Source organism: Lynx rufus, unplaced genomic scaffold, assembly GCF_022079265.1.
Source record: "Lynx rufus isolate CCGP_SWC_20201006 ecotype Redwood Valley unplaced genomic scaffold, mLynRuf1.p SCAF_9, whole genome shotgun sequence".
Classification (NCBI taxonomy): Eukaryota; Metazoa; Chordata; class Mammalia; order Carnivora; family Felidae; genus Lynx; species Lynx rufus.
In genome coordinates, this window is record NW_025814897.1 from 21,688,386 (window position 1) to 21,713,888 (window position 25,503).

The 25,503-nt window shown below is 41.6% G+C and overlaps 1 protein-coding gene across 1 annotated transcript; it reads left to right on the plus strand.

The window, feature by feature from the left end:
* Positions 1 to 429: 429 nt before the first annotated feature.
* On the plus strand, positions 430 to 1,386 carry LOC124505477 (olfactory receptor 151-like). The gene has a single exon (XM_047071435.1). The coding sequence runs from the start codon at positions 433 to 435 to the stop codon at positions 1,384 to 1,386; it is 954 nt and encodes a 317-aa protein (XP_046927391.1). The 5' UTR covers positions 430 to 432.
* Positions 1,387 to 25,503: the final 24,117 nt, after the last annotated feature.

Here is a 25,503-nt window from a genome sequence, read left to right on the forward strand (position 1 = left end):
ATATTACTTATTATATATTATATTAATATATTAATTATATATGTATATATATAAATATATATAAACCCAGAGTTTCTGATTTGGTAGGTCCTGGGTGGAGGCTGAGAGTTTGCATCTCTAACATGGTGCTGATGCTGCTGGTCCAACAAATGTACCCTAAGAACCATTGCTGTAGGATATTTGAGAAACATAAAAGTGGTAAAAGCCCCAGATCTTGTCCCCTTTTTCCTCCCAACCTCATGGTCTTTGAAATACCCAGAGCCTGGTCTTTCTCCCAGCCAACAGCCAAAGGAAGGGAGGATTCATCGGGAAAGAGCCCAGGATCACCCAACTGAACCCAAGTGCTCAAAACCAGCTTTGCCAAGAAGTCTAAGATGTAGGCTCTCATGGGCTCTTCTCTCCCATCCCCACAGGGCTCCCAATCACAGGGGAATGCCTGCCGAAAATCACTCTACAGTGACCGAGTTTATTCTCAGGGGATTGACAAATCGGCCAGAGCTCCAGCTCCCTCTCTTCCTCCTCTTCCTTGGGATCTACTTGGTCACCATCATAGGGAACCTGGGCATGTTCACGCTGATTTGTCTGAATGCTCAGCTTCACACCCCCATGTACTACTTCCTCAGCAATCTGTCCCTTGTGGATCTCTGCTACTCCTCTGTCATTACCCCGAAAATGCTGGTGAACTTTGTGTCAGAGAAGAACATCATCTCCTATGCGGGGTGCATGTCACAGCTCTACTTCTTCGTTGTGTTTGTCGTTGCAGAGTGTTACATGTTGACAGTGATGGCCTATGACCGCTATGTCGCCATCTATACCCCTTTGCTCTACAATGTCATCATGTCTCCTCAAGTGTGTTCCCTGCTGATGGCTGCGGCCTATGCCATGGCTTTCATTGGTGCAACAATAAGCACTGGCCTGATGTTAAAACTGTCCTACTGTGAGTTCCTCATCAGTCATTACTTCTGTGACATCGTGCCCCTCATGAAGCTCTCCTGCTCTAGCACCTATCATATTGAGATGACAGTGTTCTTTTTGGCTGGATTCAACATCATAGCCACCAGCTTAACAGTCCTTGTTTCCTACGTCTTCATCCTCTCCAGCATCCTCCACATCAGCACCACACAGGGAAGGTCCAAAGCCTTCAGCACCTGCAGCTCTCACCTTGCAGCTGTGGGAATGTTCTATGGATCTACAGCGTTCATGTACTTAAAACCCTCCACGGCCAGTTCTGTGGCCAAGGAGAATGTGGCCTCCGTGTTCTACACCACGGTGATCCCCATGCTGAACCCCCTGATCTACAGCTTGAGGAATAAGGAGGTAAAGGCTGCCGTGCAGAAAACACTGAGGAGAAAACTTCAGATGCAAATGCCATGTAGAAAGCACTGAGGGGAAAAAATGTTTTGAGGTAAATGTTATTCTTTTTCGATTTTAAAATTAAGTTGTGATACACAGGGAAGCCCTCTGAATGCTTGCCCGGCCACCATGGGAAGCATTAACTTGGGTACATAGTTGGATGAGTGCCTCCTCCCCTTCATCCTTCTTCATTCCCTCCCTCTCTGGACTCTCATTTCTGTTTGAAACCAAATCATTTCAAGTTCATATTTTCTTTCACTTGAAATCCATTTTCTCTCCTGAACCCTTTGGTAAACATTTACTAAAAATTTTAAACTTTCAGCCTTGAGGGGCACCTGGGTGGCTCAGTCAGTTAAGTGTCTGACTTTTGGTTTTGGCTCAGGTCATGATCTCACTGTTTCTTGAGTTCGAGCCCCGCATCAGGCTCTGTGCTGACAGTGTGGAGCCTGCCTGGGTTTCTCTCTCTCCCTCTCTCCCTGCCACTCTCCACCCACATGCTCTCTGTCTCTCTCAAAAATAAATAAATAAGCTTTAAATTAAAATAAAAATAAAATAAAATAAAATACTAAAATGTCAGCACTGAGTTTGAAAGTCATCCATTATTTTATTACCTTCCCTACAGAAACTATTACTCAATCCAGTTCTTCTTTTTTTGTGCCTGGGAGTATAGAAGGCAAAGAGAGGTAAATGTGAAAGTCACCAAGAAGTGATATACAGCTCCTTCCTCATCCAGACTTCCTCCCCTGCCTTCACTCCTCTCTGCTTGTTCCCGCCCCAGAACCTCTACACGACCCCTGTATGTAATTTCATAGTGACAATAAAAAAAACAAGACCCGGTCACATGTTTTGAGGTGCCTACTCTGAGCCATGCAACCCCCCTAACTGCTTTTTTTTTTTTAATTTTTTTTTTAACGTTTTATTTATTTTTGAGACAGAGAGAGACAGAGCATGAACGGGGGAGGGACAGAGAGAGAGGGAGACACAGAATCGGAAGCAGGCTCCAGGCTCTGAGCCATCAGCCCAGAGCCCCACGCGGGGCTCGAACTCACGGACCGCGAGATCGTGACCTGAGCTGAAGTCGGCCGCTTAACCGACTGAGCCAGCCAGGCGCCCCCCTAACTGCTTTATATTCATTATTACAATTACACCTCATACATGTAGGTACTGTTGTTATCCTCATTTCACAGATATGGAAACATGGTTTAGTAACGTGCTAAAGTCCCATCACTGGCAAACAAGCAACACTGAGATCCAAGTGTAAGTAACCCGGAGCCCACAGTCTTGGCTCTCACGCATTATCCCCAATGCCTTAGGCCGACACTCCATTTGAACAGCCTGTTAAGCCTGACCTATTTATGCTCTTCCAATTTCAGATACCTCCAAACAAATAATTTCTCAGATCTGCACCTTTTATCACCTGCCCTAGCTTCTTTCCCTTTATAGACAACTCCTTCAAGATGACTTAGGAAAGGTTACACTAGAGTGACCAACTTGACCCAGTTTGCTGGGCCCTTTTCCGGTTTTAGCACTGGAAGCTCTACATCTTGGGGAATCTTCCGGTCCCAGACAAAGCAGGATGATGGGTCACCCCAGGAGACACATCGCTGCAAATCTCTTGTCCTGCTGAAATGACCGATAGCTCTACTGTCAGCCTCGCTCAGTAAATCCAGGGGCCTCGGGACAAAATTTCTCCCTGCGCCCCTTGCCTATGATGGAATTGAGGATACAAGGGTTAGGCTCAGCAGCCTGACGTAGGGCAACGGATTTGTGGACAACCTCTTGTCATTGAAAGCTATTTTTGGTATGCTATTGTATCAAGCAGTGGTTTATTATGGGAAACGGAAATAACTCGAATTTTCTCAAGCAGAAAGGACTATAATACAGGAAACTAGTCGCTAACAGATCTTTGAATGACTGGGGAAATGGGGAGGCCCTCAAGTGACTCTGCAAGACCTGACTTAGAGGGTCCAGAAGCTCCTATAGGCACTGCCACCATCACGACCGCCATGGTGAAGATTGCCACTCACACTCATGATGGCCTCACCTGGGAACTTGTTAGAAATGTAAATTTTCAGGCCCTGTATAGGCTCCAGACCTGTAGAATTCATGGGCAGGCTCAGCAATCTGTGCTTTAATAAACCCTCAGGTGATTCTGAGACACACTGAAGCGTGAGAACCTCATGCCACCTTTCAAATGGTAACGAATTCACATCCCAGGGCTCCAGCTACCAGGGAATTGGGTATGAAACTTTGAGTCTTTAACCTGACTAGAACGAGGGCAGAATGGATATTGAAAGAGCCGTTCCCCCAGGCACATGGGTGGCTCAGTCGGTTAAGCGTCTGACTTCGGCTTGGGTCACGAGCTCATGAGTTCGATCCCCGCATCAGGCTCTGTGCTGACAGCTCAGAGCCTGGAGCCTGCTTTGGATTCTGTGTCTCCCTCTCTCTCTGCCCCTGCCCTGCTTGCCCTCTGTCTCCCTCTCTCTAAAACAAACATTAAAAGAAGAAGAAAAAAGAAAGAAAGAGCCATTCCCAAGTGGCTACCTACTTTTTCCTGACCTTTCTCCAAAGATGAGATCTCTACCACTATCGATCCCCTCTAGCCAGGAAAAAATGTAGGAAAATATTTGTTAGCTGAAGGTGAAAAGGCATAAGGCTAAATAAATTGGTGAATTTCATATGAATTTCACTTCCTAGGATATTTGTTCAGCAAAGGACACAGCGGATAGAGCTAAAAGAAACAGCATGGAAGACGATATCTAACCAGCATATATTAGAAACAGGGGCAAACCAACAAGAAGAAAAACAGCAACAGAAAAAAAAATGGGCAAGGTGTATACAACAAACATTTTACAGATGAGAAAGCCTGAAGGGCCGCCAAGCATGTGAAAAGATGCTTAAACCAATTACTAATCCGAGAAGTGCAAATTAAAACAATGAGATATCTCTTTACACCCACCACTGGGTACGTAAACAGACTACAGCAGAGACTTGGCAGCAGTTAGAAGCAGAGGATTAGCTAGGAGCGATATAGCCTAGAGAGAGAGCTCCAGTGCTGTGCAGGGTATAAAGCACAGTATTACTTATGAATACAAAATTATATTCACATGAACCAGGGGAAAAAAACACATTTAGACAGAAAAAAATAACATAAAATATACATTAAGTAGGTTAGAATGGCTACCCAGGGAGATAAGAGGCATGGAAATAGGGAGTGGGAAAACCGAAATAAGATTTCCTTTTTCTAGACTCACCACCCCCCACCAGATGCATACCAATCAACACGCCCAAGAAGGTCTAGATCAGAGCTGGCCACCGAACAGCTGACTGGGGGGTCAGGCAGGCCCACCCCTTAATATTTGCGAGGCCTGGAGAAAGGGCCTCTGAATATTTAGCAGTTAAAAATCCAGCTAACAAAGTGTTAAATATTTTCTTCTTCCTACCTTGACAAATATACCTTCAAAACAAGCTAGAATGCCAAATTCAAATTTAGAAATCTCAGGATGCTAAGAATTCTGCGCCAGAACAGTGATATTAAAGGAAGGCTCTGCCTGGCCCCCGGCCCCCTGCTCGTGGCCACAGCATGCTCTCTCCGCTTGCCACTGCTGGTGCTATCCCACTTCACAAGGGACCTCACACAGACACATCTATGGGTATCCGTGTGTCCCGGCTCCGTCCATATCCCCTGCACACAGCCATCCCTTGCTAACCCCTTTGGTCTAGGGATGAACAGCCAGCTATGTGGTCCGCTTTTAGGGGGCGGGCCTCGGGAAGAGCCTTATAAGCAGGTAAAGGGTATTTGAAATTTCATTGAAATCCTGGTATTCCCAAACTGAGAACAAGTCCAGAATGAGGTGCAGAGGCTCTGGCTGGACACATCCCCTTGGATCTGTTCAGCCACTGGGGAGGGGCACGGCCAGAGAAGGCCAAGGACTGAGCACCTCTCACAGAGTCTAAGAAGACTGCTGTGGAAGGAGATGACCTTTTCCCATGTGTCTGCCCATAGCTGCTGCTTCTCTCCCTGACTGGCAAGTCATACAGTTGAGCTAAGATATGTTTGTCCCTCATATTACACTTTACAAAGCACCTTTTTTTTTTAAGTTTTTTTTTAATGTTTACTTATTTTTGAGAGAGAGAGGGAGACAGAGCGTGAGCAGAGGAGGGGCAGAGAGAGAGGGAGACAGAATCTGAACCAGGCCCCAGGCTCTGAGCTGTCAGCACAGAGCCTGATGCAGGGCTCAGACTCACAAGCTGTAAGATCATGACCTGAGCCAAAGTCGGACACTTAACTGACTGAGCCACCCAGGCACCCCCAAAGCATCTTTTTGTTTACAGTGAATTCAAATTTATATGCAGAAGACTATTCTTTATGAGAAAATCATATTAAGTTTGAGACTAATTTAATTTCAGCTTTCTCAGTGGTTTTTTTCCCTACATGTTATGGGTGTGGCATAGTGTTTTCTTAAAAAGAGATGAAGGTTATGTGAGTGCATAAGCTTCTTACTCATTTTTTATACTATTAGAGACAGAAGGAATATTTATACATGCAACATTCTTTCTTGCGTGTCCTCTGAAAAGTATGTTCAGCCTATACCTCAAAGTGTGTCTTCCTTTTTTGCCTATAGTTAACAATACTGTATCATATACTTAAAAATTTGCTAAGATGGTAAACCTTATGCTGTGTCCTTATCACAAAAAAAAAAAATTTTTTTTAACGTTTATTTGTTATGGAGAGACAGAGAGAGACAGAACATGGGCAGGGGAGGGGCAAAGAGAGAGCGAGACGCAGAATCTGAAGCAGCTCCAGGCTCTGAGCTGTTTGCACAGAGCCTGACGCAGGACTCGAACTCACAAAACGCGAGATCACGACCTGAGCCAAAGTCGGTCGCTTAACCAACTGAGCCACTCAGGCGCCCCCCAAAAAAATTTTTTTTAATTTTTTTTAACGTTTATTTATTTTTGAAACAGAGAGAGACAGAGCACGAACAGGGAAGGGGCAGAGAGAGAGGCAGACACAGAATCTGAAACAGGCTCCAGGCTCCGAGCTGTCAGCACAGAGCCCGACGCGGGGCTCGAATTCAGGGACTGTGAGATCATGACCTGAGCCGAAGTCGGACGCTTAACTGACCAAGTCACCCAGGCGCCCCCAAAAAAATTTTTTTAAATAGGGGACAGAAGGAAGCTTGTGGAGGCGAGGTGTATGTTCATGGCATTAAATGTGGTGATGGTTTCATGGATGTATACTTATCCCCAAGCTCATCAAGTTGTATACATTAAATACATACAGCATTCTGTATGTCAATCACACCTCAATAAAATGTTTTTTAGATGGCACCTTAATGTTCAGTATCAATCAATACTTACCATCTTGTGAAATCATCTTATATACTGTTTACAAATAAGAAAAATAGGGCTAAGTGGGTGGTCTAAAGTGTGGAATAAACAAAGGCCACCAAATGAGAACCAGCAAAGGCTACTTATTCAGCACTTGCCTTTGGTAGAGACTCATAAAGGGTCCGGGGAGTGAGAAGAAGGGAGATGTCTTCAGAGGGGCTCTAATTGGGGGCAGTTTGCATGGGGAAGCTGGAGACAGGCTAACTAGACACAGGGCTCCCTATGTGATTGGTTTGGGGAACATATTTGGCTTTCTGTGGTCCCAAGTTGGAACGGAGAGCAGAAATCAGCAAAGCTGGCAGTCAACAACTGAATCCTGACCATTCTGGGCTGATCATTCCAGAGGCTGTGGTTTGGCTTCGCAGGCTGGTTGCTGCAGAGATTGCAGGTAAAAAGTCTATTTTTACACATGGTCTGGCCATTATGTGTTTGTATATTCAGTTCCTCAAAAGTTACACAGCAATAAAAAACAAACAAACAAACAAAAAACTGATACTATCATCCCTGGTCTTTTGACTGCAGCTTCAAAAGCTCATGCTTTTTGTACTTTTGTATCCTCCTATGCATTCCTGAGCTTTTTAGAAGGATCTAATGTGGTAGAAACAGCTTGGAAAATGTTCCAGGGTGAGGGTATGGAAAGTATGGTCTTTAGCATCAAATGCACAGCAGTTTTGGAAGAGGAACCACAGTCCAGAGCTAAAACCTTCACTGGGAGAAAGAATAAAATGCAGGTGTAATAATCCCAGAGTCTTGGGTTTCCATTCTCATTCCAAACTGCAAAATTAGAGTCTTTGATACATTTAAGTAAATTCCACTCAACTCCCACACCAATTATGGAGGTTCGCTGGCCTGTAGCTTCCCTCTCTCCGTCACCATGCTGAAAATTCCTCATTTGTGAGAGTTCAGCACAAAGCAGTGGAGCTCCACCAGCTCAGGGACAGCTCAGGGTAAGCAGTCTGGCACCAGTCCCAGCTGAAGTTGGATCCTCCTCCGGCAAAGACTCTTGCAAGGTCCAGCCTTTCTCTAATTATCAGAGGCCTGGACAGTTAGAGAAGCATCTCTTGCTTCTAGCATAGATAACTGCTCAGCTACTGAAAGCTGTCCTGTCCTCACCCTGCCTATCGTGGGATCCCACCTGCTGCCTCTGCCTCCCCACCCCTCCCCACCCCTACTCTAGTGCTCAACAGTGTCTTGCTGCTTGTACACACAGCTGCAGGGCACATGCTCTGGTGCCCAACAGAGAGTCATGTTCATAGACTTGGGCTTCGTCCTGCCACTGATGTCCCTGGCCCAGGAGTTCCTCTCCCCTGTGTTGCCACTACATAATGCAGTGGGAGAGAGTCTCCGCCACCTTATTCCTGTCTTTGCATGGAATTCAGAATAAGATCGCTCCATGGGTGAAGCATACATTGACCAAGTTTCATTACTGTGGGTTGGGCAGAAAATAATGAAACAAGCAGATGAAGCCTGTGCTTGGGCACCAGCGAATCAGGATACCGAAAATATTTTAGAAACCGTCTCCACAATTTTCCAATTAAAACAGGCTAGAAACTACTTTAATTTCAGAATCTATGTAATTTTTGTTTCATTTCAAATATTAAAATTATATTTTGAATTTCATGTGGATGAGGGAGAGTGGGCACCATAATTGTTTCATGACCTAAGACCCCAATGTAATTGAAATAGGTCATTGATTGATAGACGAGTGGGTCTCAAACTGGAGCCCGCATCAGAATGACCTAGAAGGCTTAGGAAGACAAGGTGCAGGTCTGTACCCCAGAGCTTCTGATTTACTGTCTCTGGGTGAGAATTGAGAACCTGCATCTCTAAAAATTTTCCAGGTGATGCTGATGCTGCTAAGTTTGGGACCACATTTTGAGAAGCACTGTTTTAGTTAAAAGATACGTAAGCCACTTTATCAGTACGTGTAATCTTCTAGGCTTGTCAGCTTCACCAGAAAGTTCTTCAGCCTCCTTATTTAAGGTTGGGTTGGGATGGATAAGGAATGTGTCCATGAGACTGGCTGCCAACATTCTAAAAACCCAGCAGTGGAAAGAGCATCGAGGGTGTCACACCTTGGTACATAAGATATTGGTAATATTTCCATTTTACAGATAAAGTAAGCTGAGGTTAACAAAAGTGAAATAATTAGTTCCAACTTGGGGGTTAGTAAGAAGCAGAGCAAACATGCCAGTGAACATCTCAGAAGTATATCTCAAAAGATCAAGCTCTTTCTTAAGACACCATGTCCTTATTTGTGTTAAGATTGGCGATTCATCTATAAAGCCACATGGGCCCAGAGTGAAAAACGATCACCTGGATGCTCAGAGAAATGCGAACCTTGTGGTGGCATCATACGGCACCAAGTGCATGGGCTTAGTTGTCAGGCTGGCCTGAGTGCAAATTCTGATGCCTTCATTTACTGTCAAAACAAGAGATGCCTTGCTGGATTCTTCTCCTACAAAGAAAAGGTGTTTCCAGGGCCAATCACATAGGAGATACGTGGATTCTCATACATGAAACCAACAGTGTAAGAAGAGGGGCCTAGATGGAAAAAGGGAGAGGTCTTGACCTCCCTTCCTCAGTTTGGACTTTGAGAAGTAGACAGGTCCAAATGTGATCCTGCCATAGTGAGGGTAAAGGGTGGCCTCTGCCCTAGGAGCTGGGGTGTGGACACCTCTGTGGGACTCCCAAAGCTGATAATGGTTAAATATCTCACAAGGTGTATTCTGTGGACATGGTTCAAGCTTATTTCCCTTTTGTCATCCCCTAGCCTTTAGGACAGTCATAGTAGAACCCTCTGGCCTCGTCTCAAGATGCACCACGGGGCAGCCAGGTTGTGGTCATTTGTCTGGTGTTGGAGAAGTAGAGACGCTCTGAGGCCTGCATGCTGGTGGGTGGACATCACAGAGAAGGGACAGGGAAATATCCAGGACAGAGTCTCTTGGTCCAATCACCTCTCCCCCACCCTGAGAGTCAATCTCAGTTCCAAATTTTAGTGTTCTGAGTTTATTTTAGGGAAAATGGCTTTTTTAATGGAAGATTCACCAAGTACACAGAAGTGACCTAGAGGCACATGAAAGAAAAATAAGTGAAAATAATTATTAAAGCATCCATTCATTAAATTGAAAAAAATATTTACTAGAACTATAAATATTTCTGGCTACATAAGCAGGGGGGAAAAAAACTCACCAGAGACACATAAAAATAGTGGATAGGCAATATTAAAGCGACCTGTCATTATATGGTATGATTTATGGGAAAGTAAGGAAAGTTGCTGTAAAAGCAAAGAAAAAACAAATTTAAGAAAGCAGAAATCTGATGATGCTGGAGCCAGTGTTGACCTCGTGGTGTCCTTGGAGGCCAAGAACCTGGATTTTCACACAGGCGGAGCAAGAGATACAGCGAGGGGCACTGGCACGATGCAGACTGGGATTCGAGACCATGTCACCTCCTACCACACTCATAAACCCATGCTCAAAGCAAATGACACTTGAGTGAATGAACTAGAAGAAAACTGCCCCACACAGGCTGAGGGCAAGGACGTGAGCTGGTGTCAGTCTTGGTTCTGGATTGAACAGGGTAAAAAGGAAAACCCTCTCCCCTGAGAACCCTAACCACACCTGCACTCCCATGTGTATGGACCTTGAGTTCATGCTAAATTGATGAGTTGTAACACCTCCCACCAAACACTTATCATAAAAAGGCCCTAGATGTTATTAGATGGAATTAGAAGTGTGGTAATGCTCCAACAGAAAGTACAGGGTTGGATGGAAGCATTAAATGGTGGAGCTGAATTGAATTTCCAAGGTCAGGGATAGCTTCTCTGAGGAAGTGAAATTTAGAGACCTGAAGGGTAGGGTGTGGTAGATATTCAGCTCTCCAGCACCAGAACCCCCTTCTCTGTCTGGAAAACTGTGCTGGTTTGAGTGTTGAAATCTCCCCAACTGGTAGTGAGTAGGGCCAGACAATGCTTCCCAAATCTCTAAAAGGTACAGAGAGACCTCAGCCAATCAGATTCTCCCACTTAGGACTTTGCTTCCAGAGCAACCAGCTGTGATACGTAGTGGTAATGGGACCATTGGTAATGGCCAATGTCCAATGTGACTTAAAGCAGCACATTCCTTACTTGTGGCTATAACTGATTCTAGCTACTGGGCTTCCCACGGATCCTAATTATTTCCTAAACTTGGTTCCTATGTTCTGTACAGTTTTGGGAGTTACCCCATACCTTTTCAATAAATGTCTTTCCTGCTGAAGTTCCCCAGAGTCAGACTGTTTCTTCCAGCTAAGAACCATCACTGGCTATAACAGAAGCTAACCAATTGGAACACCCAAGGGAAGGTAATGGGAAGGAGAGCATTCAGGCCTGGGAATAGCTCTCACATCCTGTAACTATTCATAAGCCCCTCCACCATTTTCCTGGTAGGGTGAAAACAGCCCTTCCCTCTTGCTTCCACACAATACTCAATGTGTATTTATACCTGTTTTTCCCTTCCAGGCTCTTTTTGTTGGTGGAGTAAAGGCAAATACATACATACATACATACATACATGCAGGCTGGATTCCAGAGATTATTATGGTTTCAGACAGTAACATCTTAGAGGAAGAGGGTAAGGGATGTCTGTAGGCCATTTGTCTCACAAGAGCTATATTTTAAAAAGATAAACTAATACTCTAATATGGCAAAACAGCTCTAAACACATTTGCTTGTAACCTAGATATCTATATATGTATCTGCTCAAAATTTACTGGGAAGCTTCTTAAAATAATTTAATATATCCCCCAAATTGTTTCCAAACTCAAATAAAGCTAATGACATCATTATTGTTTACATGGTTAGCATGTGGCATAGTTAGCATTATATTTTAAGTGAGCACTGTTTATAGTAGAGGTCTTTTATGTGACACTCACATGCACGCACATGCATGTACACACACACACACACGCACAAACTGTTGTCTGTTGAGGTGCCTTATGTAATCAATACAAAGAGTAGCTCATTTCCTACTGTGTACAATTTATTTTATGATTTTATGTTTTCAATGATTATAGTTTGTAACATATGGCGCGCCTTCACTTTTATGACAGATAATTAACCATCCCTTTATTTTTTATACTCAATCTTCACTCAGAAATTGTGTCCTATTTCTTAACATCGTTACTATGGAAATACATGATTAAGTTTTATGATGTGCTAAGAACTCTTTGCTCACCATCCTAAATGATAAGTAGAAGGTCACCAGCAGAGGTTGGGAGAAGGATTTTCAGGTAGAGAAAGCAACATTAAAAAAAGACATAGTTGGGGCACCTGGGTGGCTCAGGTAGTTAATCAACCAACTTCGGCTCAGGTCATGATCTCAGGGTTCATGAGTTGGAGCCCTGCATCAGGCTTTCAGCTCTCAGCACAGAGCCCACTTCTGATCCTCTCTCCCTCTTTCCCTGCCCCTCCCCCACTCGCATGCATGCTCTCTCGCTCACTGTCTCTCTCTCTCAAAGATAAATAAGCCTTTAAAAAAAAGACATGGGGGTACAGAAAATTCAAGTATATTTAGGGAAAGGTAGATAATATGGCTAAATCAATGAGTGTACTGAAGAATAAGAAGAGAGTTTGGGGTAAGAGTGGTGCAATCACTGATCTTATGTGTCAGCTTGGTTGTATCATGTCAGAAGTGTGGCTTTGTTATTATCTTTATATGGAGATCAAGTATATGGTTCAAGGAGATGCATTTGGATGTCAAATTGACAATGGGTGGACTATGACAGCTAATTTTATATGTCAGCTTGGCTAGGCTATAGTATCCAGTGGTTTGATCAAACACTCCTCTAGAAGTTGCTGTGGATGTTTTTTATAAATGGATTAACATTTATGATCATCTGACTCTCAGCAGATTATCCTCCATAATGTGGGTGAGCCTCATCCAACTCATTGAAGGCCTAAACAACAAAGAAATTTCCTGGAGAAGGAAGTTTGCCTCACGAGTTTAACCTAGAATCCTGCCTGAGTTTCCAGCCTGGTGCTCTGCCCCATGAATTTGAGATTCAAAACCACAACTTCAACTCTTACCTGAATTCCAAGTTGCCAGCTTGCCCTACAAATTGTGGACTTGTCTACTTCCACAATCACATAAGCAACTTCCTTAAAATAAATCGATAGATAGATAGATAGATAGATCTTATGGATTCTGTTTCTCCAGAGAACACTGACTGATACATGTGGTTACTGATAATTAATTCTCCTTGCCTCCACACTCTGGGCAGTGAAATGAGAAGGAAGACAAGAGGCACATAATACAAAATAAAGATCAGCCTAAATATTGATGAAGTTGATAGGACACACCATCACTGCTAGTCAATAGGAGCACCCAAGGGAAGGGAGTGGAGAGAAGAGCATTCAGGGCCAGGGAACAGCTCACACATCCTGTGACTGGTCAGAAACCCCTCCACCATCTTGGTAGGGTAAAAACAGCACCTCCCTCTTGCTTCCACACAATGCACAATGTACATTTATATTTGCTTTCCCCTTCTAGGTTCTTTTTGTTGGTGTATTAAAGCAAAATCAAACAAGCAAACAACCAGGCCAGATTCCAGAGATTATTATGATTTCAGAGAGTAACATCTTTGAGGAAGAGGGTGAGGGAAGTCTGTAGGCCATTTGTCTCACAAAAGCTAAACTTAAAAAGCTAAACTAAGCACTTTAGAGCTGTAGCCTTAAAAGGACCCTCTAATTCCCTCCCTGCTTCCCCAGATTAACTTTACAAACCAGCAGAGTTTGTAGTAGTAGCTCTTCCCTGCAAAAAAGAGGGCACTCTGAAGAGAATTAAACTCCTGTGGACAAGTCTGCCCTAAAAAGAGAAGGCTCAGGGGGCAGGGCCATGCTTCAGCTGTACTGTCTCCTAGCTTTTCTCTTGGGGATGAGTCAGGACAAAGGATGAGTCTTGGACAAAGAGAAAAGATTCCTCCCATTTTTCACCATCCTGGATCACAGAAGGAATAGGTATCCAGTTATCCAGGATTCATCTACTATTGCCCAGAGCCAGTGGCCCACTCACAGATGGGGCAATCATCACAACCCACAGCAGGTTCCCTTCTTGTCACATCTTAAAGACTCCCTTATAAAGTTCCACTAAATATAGTTCAATACTGTGATACTACTGAGACATACCTTTAATTTTTAAACTACCCCCAAGAAATAATTAAGAAATCTTAAGATACAGCCTTTTTAAAAGACTATTTCCTTGTTAGCCTAGCCATTTCTCTCCACTGGTCAGAGTTTGGATCTGTTTCTGGGAACCCACTTGCAATTTTGGGTAAATATACAAAGTATGTCTCAAGTCAAGACCAACCCAAAGAACTCCCAACCCAATTTGGGAGCTCTTTTGGGAGAGGAGCTCTTTGTCAGGGAGGGGAACAGAGAGATGTGCACCTGTCCTTTTTTTAAGTTTATTTATTTATTTGAGAGAGAGAAAGCATGACTGGGGTAGGGACAGAGAAAGAGGGAGAGAGAATTCCAAGCAGACTTCATGCTGACACAGCTCAGCGCCTGATGCGGGACTCGAACCCATGAGCCATGAGATCATGACCTGAGCCGAAATCAAGAGTCAGAAACTTAACCAACTGAGCCACCCAGGTGCCTCTGTCAGTCTTAATCTTTAGCTTCCCTGTGTCCTTCCTTGTCCTGTGGGCTGGTAGGGCAGGCAAGTATACAAGACCTGAGTTCATGAATAGGATCCATAGGGCAAAGCAAATCTGATATTTGGTGAGGCAGGGAAAATAAAGAGTCCTAGCCATGGGGGAAGGAGGCATGGGAGCTAGAAAAGCAAAGGCAGGAAGGAATACTTGAAGCTAGGCCCTAATCATTTTCCTGCCTCCTTGTGATCTTTACATACATAGCAGGGCCACAAACAGTGGTTGGTGAAAAATAAAATAGTTCCCCGAGAAGGGACTAGTAAGAGACAAGGTTAGAGTCTAGGTCAAGGAAATTGAGGGCTTGCCCAGGAAACCATGACAATATCACTCAGAATCCCAGTAGAAAACAGCACACTCAAATTGGATGGTTTACCCTACACCCTAGCTCCAAGAGAATTTATGAAGAACATGAATGGTGAAGAAGTGGGGAACGGTGAAAAGGAAAGAAGAGGAAGAGAGAGTGACCAGTTTTGAATGTAACGTGTAGGTAGTGAAACTTTGACCTGCACCCACCAGAGATGGTACCTATGAATATAAAGTGAATGAAAACGTGAGATAAAGATACTGAGTCTGACAACTACAAAGTTATTGCCCATGACTATAAAACCCACCGACCACAACACAAGACCAAATTCAGGAGAGCTGGAGGAAGGGTCTATGACATATCTGTAAGAGTTGCTGCTGTTGTCATCATAAAACTTGGTCAGTCCAGGCCTCCTGGCCAAGCCATGGCTCTAGCAAACATTGTAACAGAGGAACCAAGTATGAGCAGGAAAGAATCTTTGAGAACACAGCCTCCATAGTGACCACAAGCCACCAGTATCAAAACACAGTGGTCACCAATGACAAAGGAACAAATAAAAAGATCTAAGCCTTACAGTTCACATAGGTGATGACAATTAATAAGTGCTATTATTTGGAATGAATTGAAAAATGAATAAAATAGATCTGTGAAGGATAAGCTAAAGATAAGAAAAAGGACAAGATGAAGGGGTATTGAGTGACTCACCACAGAGTGGTAAAGCCCTGGCTTCCCAAAGATCATGAAGTGAATGGCCTGCAGGTCTGGTCTGTGCGTGAACCCAGCAGGGATCTAGCAATCATGGCTGAGCCATCCTCTTCTGGGCAGTGATCTCTTGGTTTAGAACCTTATTAGAGATAGAGCCAGTTCCTTACCTTCAGAATTAGAATTTCTATCTCTGAGTCAAGAGAATGTCTAGTTTTCATGCAAAGGAAGAGGCGTGAGGTAGTAATGGCTATTCCTTTTTGTCCGTTCCCACACTTAAGTGTGCTCTCCCCTTATAAATTTATCTGCAGGTTTGAAGTGTTCACAGGTCCTCAGCCAGGCATATCTCCCGTCCATGTTGGGCTCCACTAGGCTGTGCAACAGAATCCAATACTCACAGCATCTCAGAGAGGTTGAGTAGTTGCCCATGCTACTCAGAACTTGACCTTGAACCAGATTCAAACACTGAGACCTGGGAAGATTTCCTCCCTTGATTCACTTTCCCCACCCCAGATCCAAACAAGAGGAGAGGACAGATCCAAACCAAAATCCACATCCAAAACATTCCACTGTGGGACTCTAGGTTGGGAAGGCTACAAAGAGACATGGAATTCAGCCACTCTCCCAATGGTAACATCAGAGCTGGGTCCTACAGCCCCTTCTTTCCTGCTCCTAGCAGGGAAAACGCTCAGTTAATGGAGGAGGGGACAGTCCTGAACCTAGATCCTTCTTTTCCCTATTATTCCAAGAAAAGAAGAGCCTAATCCCTTTCTTTCTATGTTATCCTGGCAGGAATTCTGAGCTAAAGACCATGATTTCTGATTAAGACTCTTCCCATAGGCTTCTCTCCAAATGAAGGAGAAAAATATCCTTTGTCTGTATCACTGTGGCCATAAAATGGTATTTTAAAGAGTTTTATTTCACATGTAGATAAATCGGAGGCCTAAGTAGTAATCAAGAGGTGGCTCCCTCAAGTACTCTCCTAGATAATATAGAAAACAGGAAATCATGGCCTTTGAGATCACACATGAAGCACACTTTAACCCCTACTATGCACAATTTCACTTCAACCCTGGCACTGCTTATACCAAGAATAATGGAGGCAGGTGCCTACTCTGTCCCCTCCTTTGTTTGGTCCTGGGGCCCAGGGTGAGTGCTATGTGGGAATCCCTACGTTGGCTCTCTATGAAGATGACCAAAATCCAGTAACACAATTTATAGATCTGGAAACTGAACAGGATTGGAACATTTTTCACATGACAAACTCTAGTGGTTGCTCTTTTACTTTTTAAAAGAAATATACATATATATTATATACAAATATATGTGTACTATTTATACTATATATATGTATATATATTCTCATCAAGACAGCATGGTATTGGCACAAAAACAGACACACAGACCAATGGAATAGAATAGAAACCCCAGAACTAGACCCACAAACATATGGCCAACTCATCTTTGACAAAGCAGGAAAGAACATCCAATGGAAAAAAGACAGCCTCTTTAACAAATGGTGCTGGGAGAACTGGACAGCAACATGCAGAAGGTTGAAACTAGACCACTTTCTCACACCATTTACAAAAATAAACTCAAAATGGATAAAGGACCTAAATGTGAGACAGGAAACCATCAGAACCTTAGAGGAGAAAGCAGGAAAAGACCTCTCTGACCTCAGCCGTAGCAATCTCTTACTCGACACATCCCCAAAGGCAAGGGAATTAAAAGCAAAAGTGAATTACTGGGACCTTATGAAGATAAAAAGCTTCTGCACAGCAAAGGAAACAACCAACAAAACTAAAAGACAACCAACGGAATGGGAAAAGATATTTGCAAATGACATATCGGACAAAGGGCTAGTATCTAAAATCTATAAAGAGCTCACCAAACTCCACACCCGAAAAACAAATAACCCAGTGAAGAAATGGGCAGAAAACATGAATAGACACTTCTCTAAAGAAGACATCCAGATGGCCAACAGGCACATGAAAAGATGTTCAGCGTCGCTCCTTATCAGGGAAATACAAATCAAAACCACACTCAGGTATCACCTCACGCCAGTCAGAGTGGCCAAAATGAACAAATCAGGAGACTATAGATGCTGGAGAGGATGTGGAGAAACGGGAACCCTCTTGCACTGTTGGTGGGAATGCAAATTGGTGCAGCCGCTCTGGAAAACAGTGTGGAGGTTCCTCAGAAAATTAAAAATAGACCTACCCTATGACCCAGCAATAGCACTGCTAGGAATCTACCCAAGGGATACAGGAGTACTGATGCATAGGGGCACTTGTACCCCAATGTTCATAGCAGCACTCTCAACAATAGCCAAATTATGGAAAGAGCCTAAATGTCCATCAACTGATGAATGGATAAAGAAATTGTGGTTTATATACACAATGGAATACTACGTGGCAATGAGAAAAAATGAAATATGGCCTTTTGTAGCAACGTGGATGGAACTGGAGAGTGTGATGCTAAGTGAAATAAGCCATACAGAGAAAGACAGATACCATATGGTTTCACTCTTATGTGGATCCTGAGAAACTCAACAGGAACCCATGGGGGAGGGGAAGGGAGAAAAAAAAAAAGACGTTAGAGTGGGAGAGAGCCAAAGCATAAGAGACTGTTAAAAACTGAGAACAAACTGAGGGTTGATGGGGGGTGGGAGGGAGGGGCGGGTGGGTGATGGGTAGTGAGGAGGGCACCTTTTGGGATGAGCACTGGGTGTTGTATGGAAACCAATTTGTCAATAAACTTCATAAAAAAAAATAAAAAAAAAATAAAAAAAAAAAAAAAAGAAATATACATATATATTATATACAAATATATGTGTACTATTTATACTATATATATGTATATATATTCTCCCATTAAATAAATTATATATGTGTATATAAAAATGTAAATATGTATATTTTATATAAGAATATATATACATATTTAAATACATATTTATATACACTTTTATATTTCCATTAAAAAGAGGTAGAAAGATGGCATTGAAAAATCAACAAAGGCCTAAACATCTTCAGTATCAGTTCAGACTGGATGACTCCTTTAGCTACTGCCACCTGGTGGTAACATGCCTAAAATTCAAGAACAGGAATCAAAGATTGTGCTCAGGAGCTCCCTCTAGCCCAAGAAGACTTGACAATTAGACAAGTTCAAAAACGGATAGAAAACCCAGATTTTGATTTACGAGTACATCTGCGCAAAAGGTGCACTGGGTAGTAGGAGAAAGGCATGGAATAACATAACATTTAAAAATGATCACCAGTCCTTGAACGTAGACAGAAATGGAAGGTGTAAGTATATATTACTGTTTTAAAATTTTTTACAATAAAAGAAAAAGAGAGGGAAACGGTATTGGAGGAACATTTTTAGTCTAATGAAGGTGTGCTTATGCTTGTACACTGAGAAAAAGAGTTAGTAAAAAAGACAATTTTAAAGGCACAAGGAAGAAAATGGAATTTTCAAGATTTGAAATACCTGAGAGGATATGATGGGGTGAGACCAAGAGCACATGAAAAGGCATTTTGCCAAATTCAATATGTTTAAATATATTGTGTTTAAATATAAAATTCACTCATTATGTTTAAATATAAAATAAATAGAAATTGATAGTTCTTTTTTTTTCAATTTTTTTAATGTTTATTTATTTTTGAAAGAGAAAGACTGTGAGCAGGGGAAGGACAGAGAGAGAGGGAGACACAGAATTTGAAGCAGACTCCAGGCTCTGAGCCATCAGCACAGAGCCTGACACAAGGCTCAGACTCACAAACCATGAGACCATGACCTGAGCCAAAGTCATACACTTAACCAACTGAGCCGCCCAGGTGCCTGATAGATGGTTCTTAAGATGAATTGAAAACATTCTTCATGTAAAAATGTTCATTGCTGTTATAAGCTGAATTGTGCCCTACATCCTCCAAGTTCATGTTGAAGCCCTAATAACACTGTATTGGAAATATGACCTTTAAATAAGTAATTAAGTTACAGTGAAGCCATTAGGATGGGCCCTAATCCAACACCTAATTCAACTGGGTGTCCTTATAAAATAAGGAAATTTAGACACCAAGTGAGACACCAGGGATATATGCACACAGTGGGAAAACCATGTGAGGATACAGGGAGAGGGCAGCCATCTGCAAGCCAAGTAGAGAGGCCTTGGGAGAAACCAAACCTGCTAACACCTTGATCTTGATTTCTAGTCTCCAATCTGTGATGAAATACATTTCTGTTATTTGTGCCACTCAGTCAATGGTATTTTGTTATGGCAACCCTAGCAAACTAATAAATTCCCATTAAAACCTAAACCAAGAAGAGAATGCCCACTACTATTTAATATTGTATACAAGGGGAAAGAAAATGGCATTAGACAAAAGAAAGGAATTAGGGGCAGAAGAATCAGAAAGGAAGAAGTAAAACCATCTATTTATGCAGATGACTTTATTATATATCTGAAAACTTCAAAAGAATTAATGAAAGTTTGGGGCGCCTGGCTGGCTCAGTCGGTTGGATGTCCAGCTTCGGCTCAGGTCATGATCTCCCCATTCGTGAGTTTGAGCCCCGCGTCAAGCTCTAAACTCTAAGCTCAGAGCCTGGAGCCTGCTTTGGATTCTGAGTCTCCTTCTCTCTCTGCCCCTCCCTGCTCACACTCTCTCTCTGTCTCTCAAAATAAATGTAAAAAAAATTTTTTAAAAAGAAAGAAAAAAGAATTAATGAAAGTTTACTAAAAAATAATACCAATAACATTGCAGGAGTAAAATCAGAAATCAACATAGTTCATATACAAACAGTAACCCTGGAACTTATAGATCTCATAATAAAAGAAAAATAAAGTTTCTAGGTAAAAATCCAACAAGAACCTTACAAAACCCACATGGCTAAAGATATAAACACACTTAGGACACAAATGAGATCTAACAAATAGGAAGACATTCCATGTTCTTGGATTGGAAGACTCAACCAAAATATATCAATTCTAAGTCTGTTTATAAATGTGACATGATCTCAATAAATATAGCCTCAGTTTTTTTTCTGGAGAATACAAACTGATTATAAAGTTTATAAGAAAGAATAAATAAGCAAAAATATCATGGAAAATCCTGGGGGTGGGGAGACACACAATGTGTAAAAGCTAACCCTAACGTTATACAGAGACATTAAAAAGCTTCTATAATAGCACATAAAGAGAATGGTAAATGGATAGAAAAGAATATAAAACTTGCATATGGACTTGAGAACCAGTAGAAATTTAATATTTGATGAAGGTAGCATCTCAAGTCAGTAGGAAAAAGCTGAGTTTCCATTTTTTTAAATAGTGATGGTACAACTGGATAGCCATATGAACAATAATAAAATTAGATCCATTTCTCACACCACAAACAGTGGAAATTTCAAATGTACATATTTATATCTCAGACAAAAAGCTAAAGTCTGTAATATAAAGAGCTTCTAAAAATTGAGAATAAAAAGACCTACAACCCAAGAGAAAATGGACAAAAGACGTGAATAGAGATTTCAAAGAAAATAGAAATATTAATTGCTTTTAAGCATATGAAAAGATGCTCGACTTTTCCCATATGAGAAATGCACATTAAAAGTATACAGAAAAGATACTTTAAGACAAGATGAGGTTGCAACTTCCTCTTCCAACCATGAGGGAGTAATAGGGTTAAGACTTGCCCAATGCCTTAAACTAGGAAAATAGAATATCTGAAACAACTGCTTTCTAACATTGGCAAAAAGCAGCAGAGGAATCTAGTTCCTGGAAAAGGGGGAAATAAATGTGATCACCCTCTCTTCCTAGAGGCAATTTCCAAACAGGGGTGCAGGGAAAGCAAAGCAAACAGAGCCTGGTAGTCTTGCTGAACTGAGGAGACAGAGGCTGGCATTTGGGGAACCCAAAGCAGCTAGAATCTGTGGAGCAGAATACTGGAGCAGAGGTTGCTTGCAAAGGGGAACTCCAGAAACCTGTGTAAAGGTCTACATGAGATTCCCAGATCTCATGCAGCCTGGAATCATTCGAATTCCTGCCAGACAGAGTGAAGAGACTTCAAAAAATACATGAGGCATACACTAGGCTACTCTAGACGTACCTAGAAAAGCTTAAAAACAAACGTTAAAAGAATTGGACTGGGGCACCTGGGTGGCTCAGTCGGTTGAGTGTCCGACTTCAGCTCAGGTCATGATCTCGCGGTCTGTGAGTTTGAGCCCCGTGTCAGGCTCTGTGCTGACAGCTCAGAGCCTGGAGCCTGCTTCGGATTCTGTGTCTCTCTCTCTCTCTGCCCCTCTCCCACTCATGCTCTGTCTCTCTCTGTCAAAAATAAACATTAAAAATTTTTTTTAAATAATAAATAAATATATAAATAAATAAATAAATAAATAAATACAATAAAATAAAAGAATTGCACTGATTCTCAAGATACTTAAAAGCCTGCCAGAAGAAAGCCCAATAAACTTTAAAGAAATACAATAAAATTTAACACTCAGCAACATAAAATCTGTCATTTTTACATCCAATCAAAAATTACTAGGTATGGAAGAAGCAGCAAAATATGATCTATAACCAAGAGGAAAATAAGTTAACAGAAACAGCCCAGAAGTGACAGAGTTGATCGAATTGGCAGATAAGGACTTTACAATTAACTATTATAAATATATCAATGCTCAATAATTTAAAGAAAAAATGAACATGATGCTAAAAGAAACTGAAGATATAATAAAAACAAATGGAACATCTAGAACCTTAAAAATACATAATATCTGAAGAAAAATCACTCAATTGTATTCACATTAGAATAGATGCTGCTGAAAAATACCAATGCACTTGAAGACATAGCAATAGAAAGTCTGTATATAGAAATACAGAAAGAAAAAAGACAGACATAAAAATTAATAGAACTTCAGTAAAATTTAGAATGATAGCAAGCAGTCTAACATAGTTGTAATTTGAGTCCTAGCAAGAGAATGGGTGAGGGGTGGGGATATTTTGAAAAATAATGGCTGAAATTTTTCCAAATTAGATGAAAACTATATACCCATATATCCAAAAGGCTCAATTAATCTACAAGCAGAATAAACACAAATAAACCACACAAAGTTATACCATAATCAAATTGCTGAATATCAATCATAAAGAGAACATTTTAAAAGCAGCCAAAGGGGGAAAAAAAAAAAAGCATATTATAGATCTATACAGAGGAACAAAGATAGGAATGATTACAGATTTATCATCAGAAACAATGCCAGCAAGAAGATAATGGAATGACATCTTAAAAGTGCAGAAAGAGGGGCGCCTGGGTGGCGCAGTCGGTTAAGCGTCCGACTTCAGCCAGGTCACGATCTCGCGGTCAGTGAGTTCGAGCCCCGCGTCGGGCTCTGGGCTGATGGCTGGAAGCCTGGAGCCTGTTTCCAATTCTGTGTCTCCCTCTCTCTCTGCCCCTCGCCTGTTCATGCTCTGTCTCTCTCTGTCCCAAAAATAAATAAACGTTGAAAAAATAAATAAATAAATAAATAAATAAAATAAAAAAAATAAAAAAGTAATTTGGGGAGCCCCTGAAATTGTAAAAAGTAACCTTGTATATATAATATAAATATAAACTTGGAGAGCACTTAAAATTATAAATATGTGGATAAATATAAAATATCTTTTTTCTTAAAATTTTATATCCTTAAAAATAAAGCAAGGAAAAATGGCAATTTGAAGTGCGATGGTGAGGTTAGACCTCATTGTGAAGGTGATAATTGTACAAATACTTGAAAAAGACATGGCTGGAGTTGTACTTGGTAATAACAGCTACTGTAACGTTCTGTTGGGTAAACATAGCTCAATGAAACATCCCTCCCAGGCAATACATTTTTATCATGCATTTTAGTAACCATACCTTAATCCAACGCACTGGCTTTAAGGGAGAAAATTTTAGATATAGAGTTTAGAGGAGCAAAAGACCTTTCTTGGAATGTTAAGAAATTATAAGTCATATGATGAAGGTACCTATACACACCCAATTCTGTTCTTAAACACCTAGCCCTATATGCTCTAAATTCCATTCCTTGTGTAATTGGCTTTAGGAAGGGATCTGATAAAACTCATTCTTTCAAGGACTGATAAAGTTGGTATGTGACTATCTGTACTCTACATTCCTTATTAGGTACACTTATTTTAATGAGGACAAACTTATTAGCCAAAAAATCTCAATATGAGGAAATTCAAGTCTCAGCAAGTGGGTGAGTTAGATATATTTTTGGTCACAGTTAAGGGCTGGAGTCCCCTTGGAGAAATTATATGAAATTACAACAGAAACACCAAAACCCATCTTCTTCAAGGCCTATTTATGTTGATGAGTATATGTACACACTTATCAACAATTGCTTATTTTTCTTTGTGACCCATATTCAACCAAGGTTCAGCAGTGCTGGTTGGTACTTTATCTATAGATTTTTGCTTAGAATTTTTCTACATCCTTCAGTATCATTAATAAATCCCAAGCTATCTCCTTAATCCCACTGCACAAAATTTACAAATAGCAAAAAACAATTCATTATCACAAAGTTCACATAAGCCCCATAAGGCAGACTCTCCTTGGGACTCTCGCACAAATAAGGCCTCAGGGGTTCATTAAAAGTTGAGTTTTCTCTAAGAACCTTTGAGGGCTCTTGCTTGGATGATGCAACCCCAGGGGAAGTTCTTTTGAGTTGATGCTTGTCAGAGACTGTTGCCATGGAGGCATCATTTCAAATGCATCTCAAAGCTATTAGAGCCACCTGCTTTATTGTTTTTGTTTGATGTTATTTTTACCTTTTTTGAGGTAAAATTCACGATTTAAACATTTTAAGTGGCATATTCTATGGTTTGTTGTATATTTGTAACCCTAAGCGGTCACTCCCTGCTCTCACCTACCCTCAGCCCCTAATCTGCTTTCTGTCCCTATTGATTTGCCTAATTTGGTCATTTCATATAAATAGAATTGTACATATGTGGACTTTTATGTCTGTCTTCTTTCACTCAGTGTAATGATTTCAAGGTTCATCCGTATTGAAGCATGTGTCAATATTTCAATCTGTTTGTGTCTTAGTAATAGTCCATTGTATGAATACACTACATTTCATTTATCTGTGCATCAGTTGATGGTCATTTGGGTTGTTCCCACTTTACAAATAATGTTGCCCGAAGGTCAGTCAGAGGTGAGAACTTAGGGTCTTCTCAGGTCTTTTCTGAGCATGTGCCCAGCCCTGGGCATGCATGTGGACTTCTAGATTCCCCAGAATGTAGGAGAGCTTTTCAAAGCCCCTATTTCCCTAAACTTCTCTTTCCCTAGTCTTTCCTCCCAAGCTTTATGGCTCATCTATTGTTTGCCCCATTGTTTTCCCTTGCCCCAGGGGTCAGTGACTAATGACTTTGACTTTAAACATTTTCCACACTTGTCCTCCTCCCCCCTATAGCCACCTCAGCCCTGGGAGAATTCCAGGTTAAGTGAAACAGAGGCAAAGGCTTTGAGCTGGCCTTTCAGAGAACCACCAGAGAGGTCAAAACAAAGAACCACAATTCTTGGAGAATAAAGTCTGTTCTCCTGCCTCTAGTACTGGTACTTATACCAGGAAGGCTGTTGTCTTCAAGGCCAACACCCAGCCGGGAGCAGGAGATGCATCCAGGATAAATTAAAATGCCACAAAACTCTCTTACTGAGATTCGGCTTTTTCCCCTTAATTGTGTGCCCCTCTTTGCTACAAACTTGTGACTAATATCCATAGTTCCAAGAAAGTTAATTTCAAAAGCCTCTGTGAGTTTATGTATTGCTTTTGTGTATGAAAGGACTTGGGAGTCCCCTACCCTGCCATTTCTGGTGGCATCACTCTAGAATCGTAACCTTTCACTCTCAGACATACCCCAGCTGCATGATAAATTGCATGGCCCTGCTAATTATTCAGGGCATACACTTTGCAATCAGTCTGTTCTCACTACAAATCCTGCCTCTGCCACCTCTTTGCTGAATGACCATGGCAAAGTTGCTTAATCTCTCTCTGAATTCCAAATCCTTTAACTTAAGATGGGG

Excerpts from the sequence above, each read along its gene's own strand:
- LOC124505477 (XM_047071435.1), top strand. The coding sequence starts at position 433 with ATGCCTGCCGAAAATCACTCTACAGTGACCGAGTTTATTCTCAGGGGA.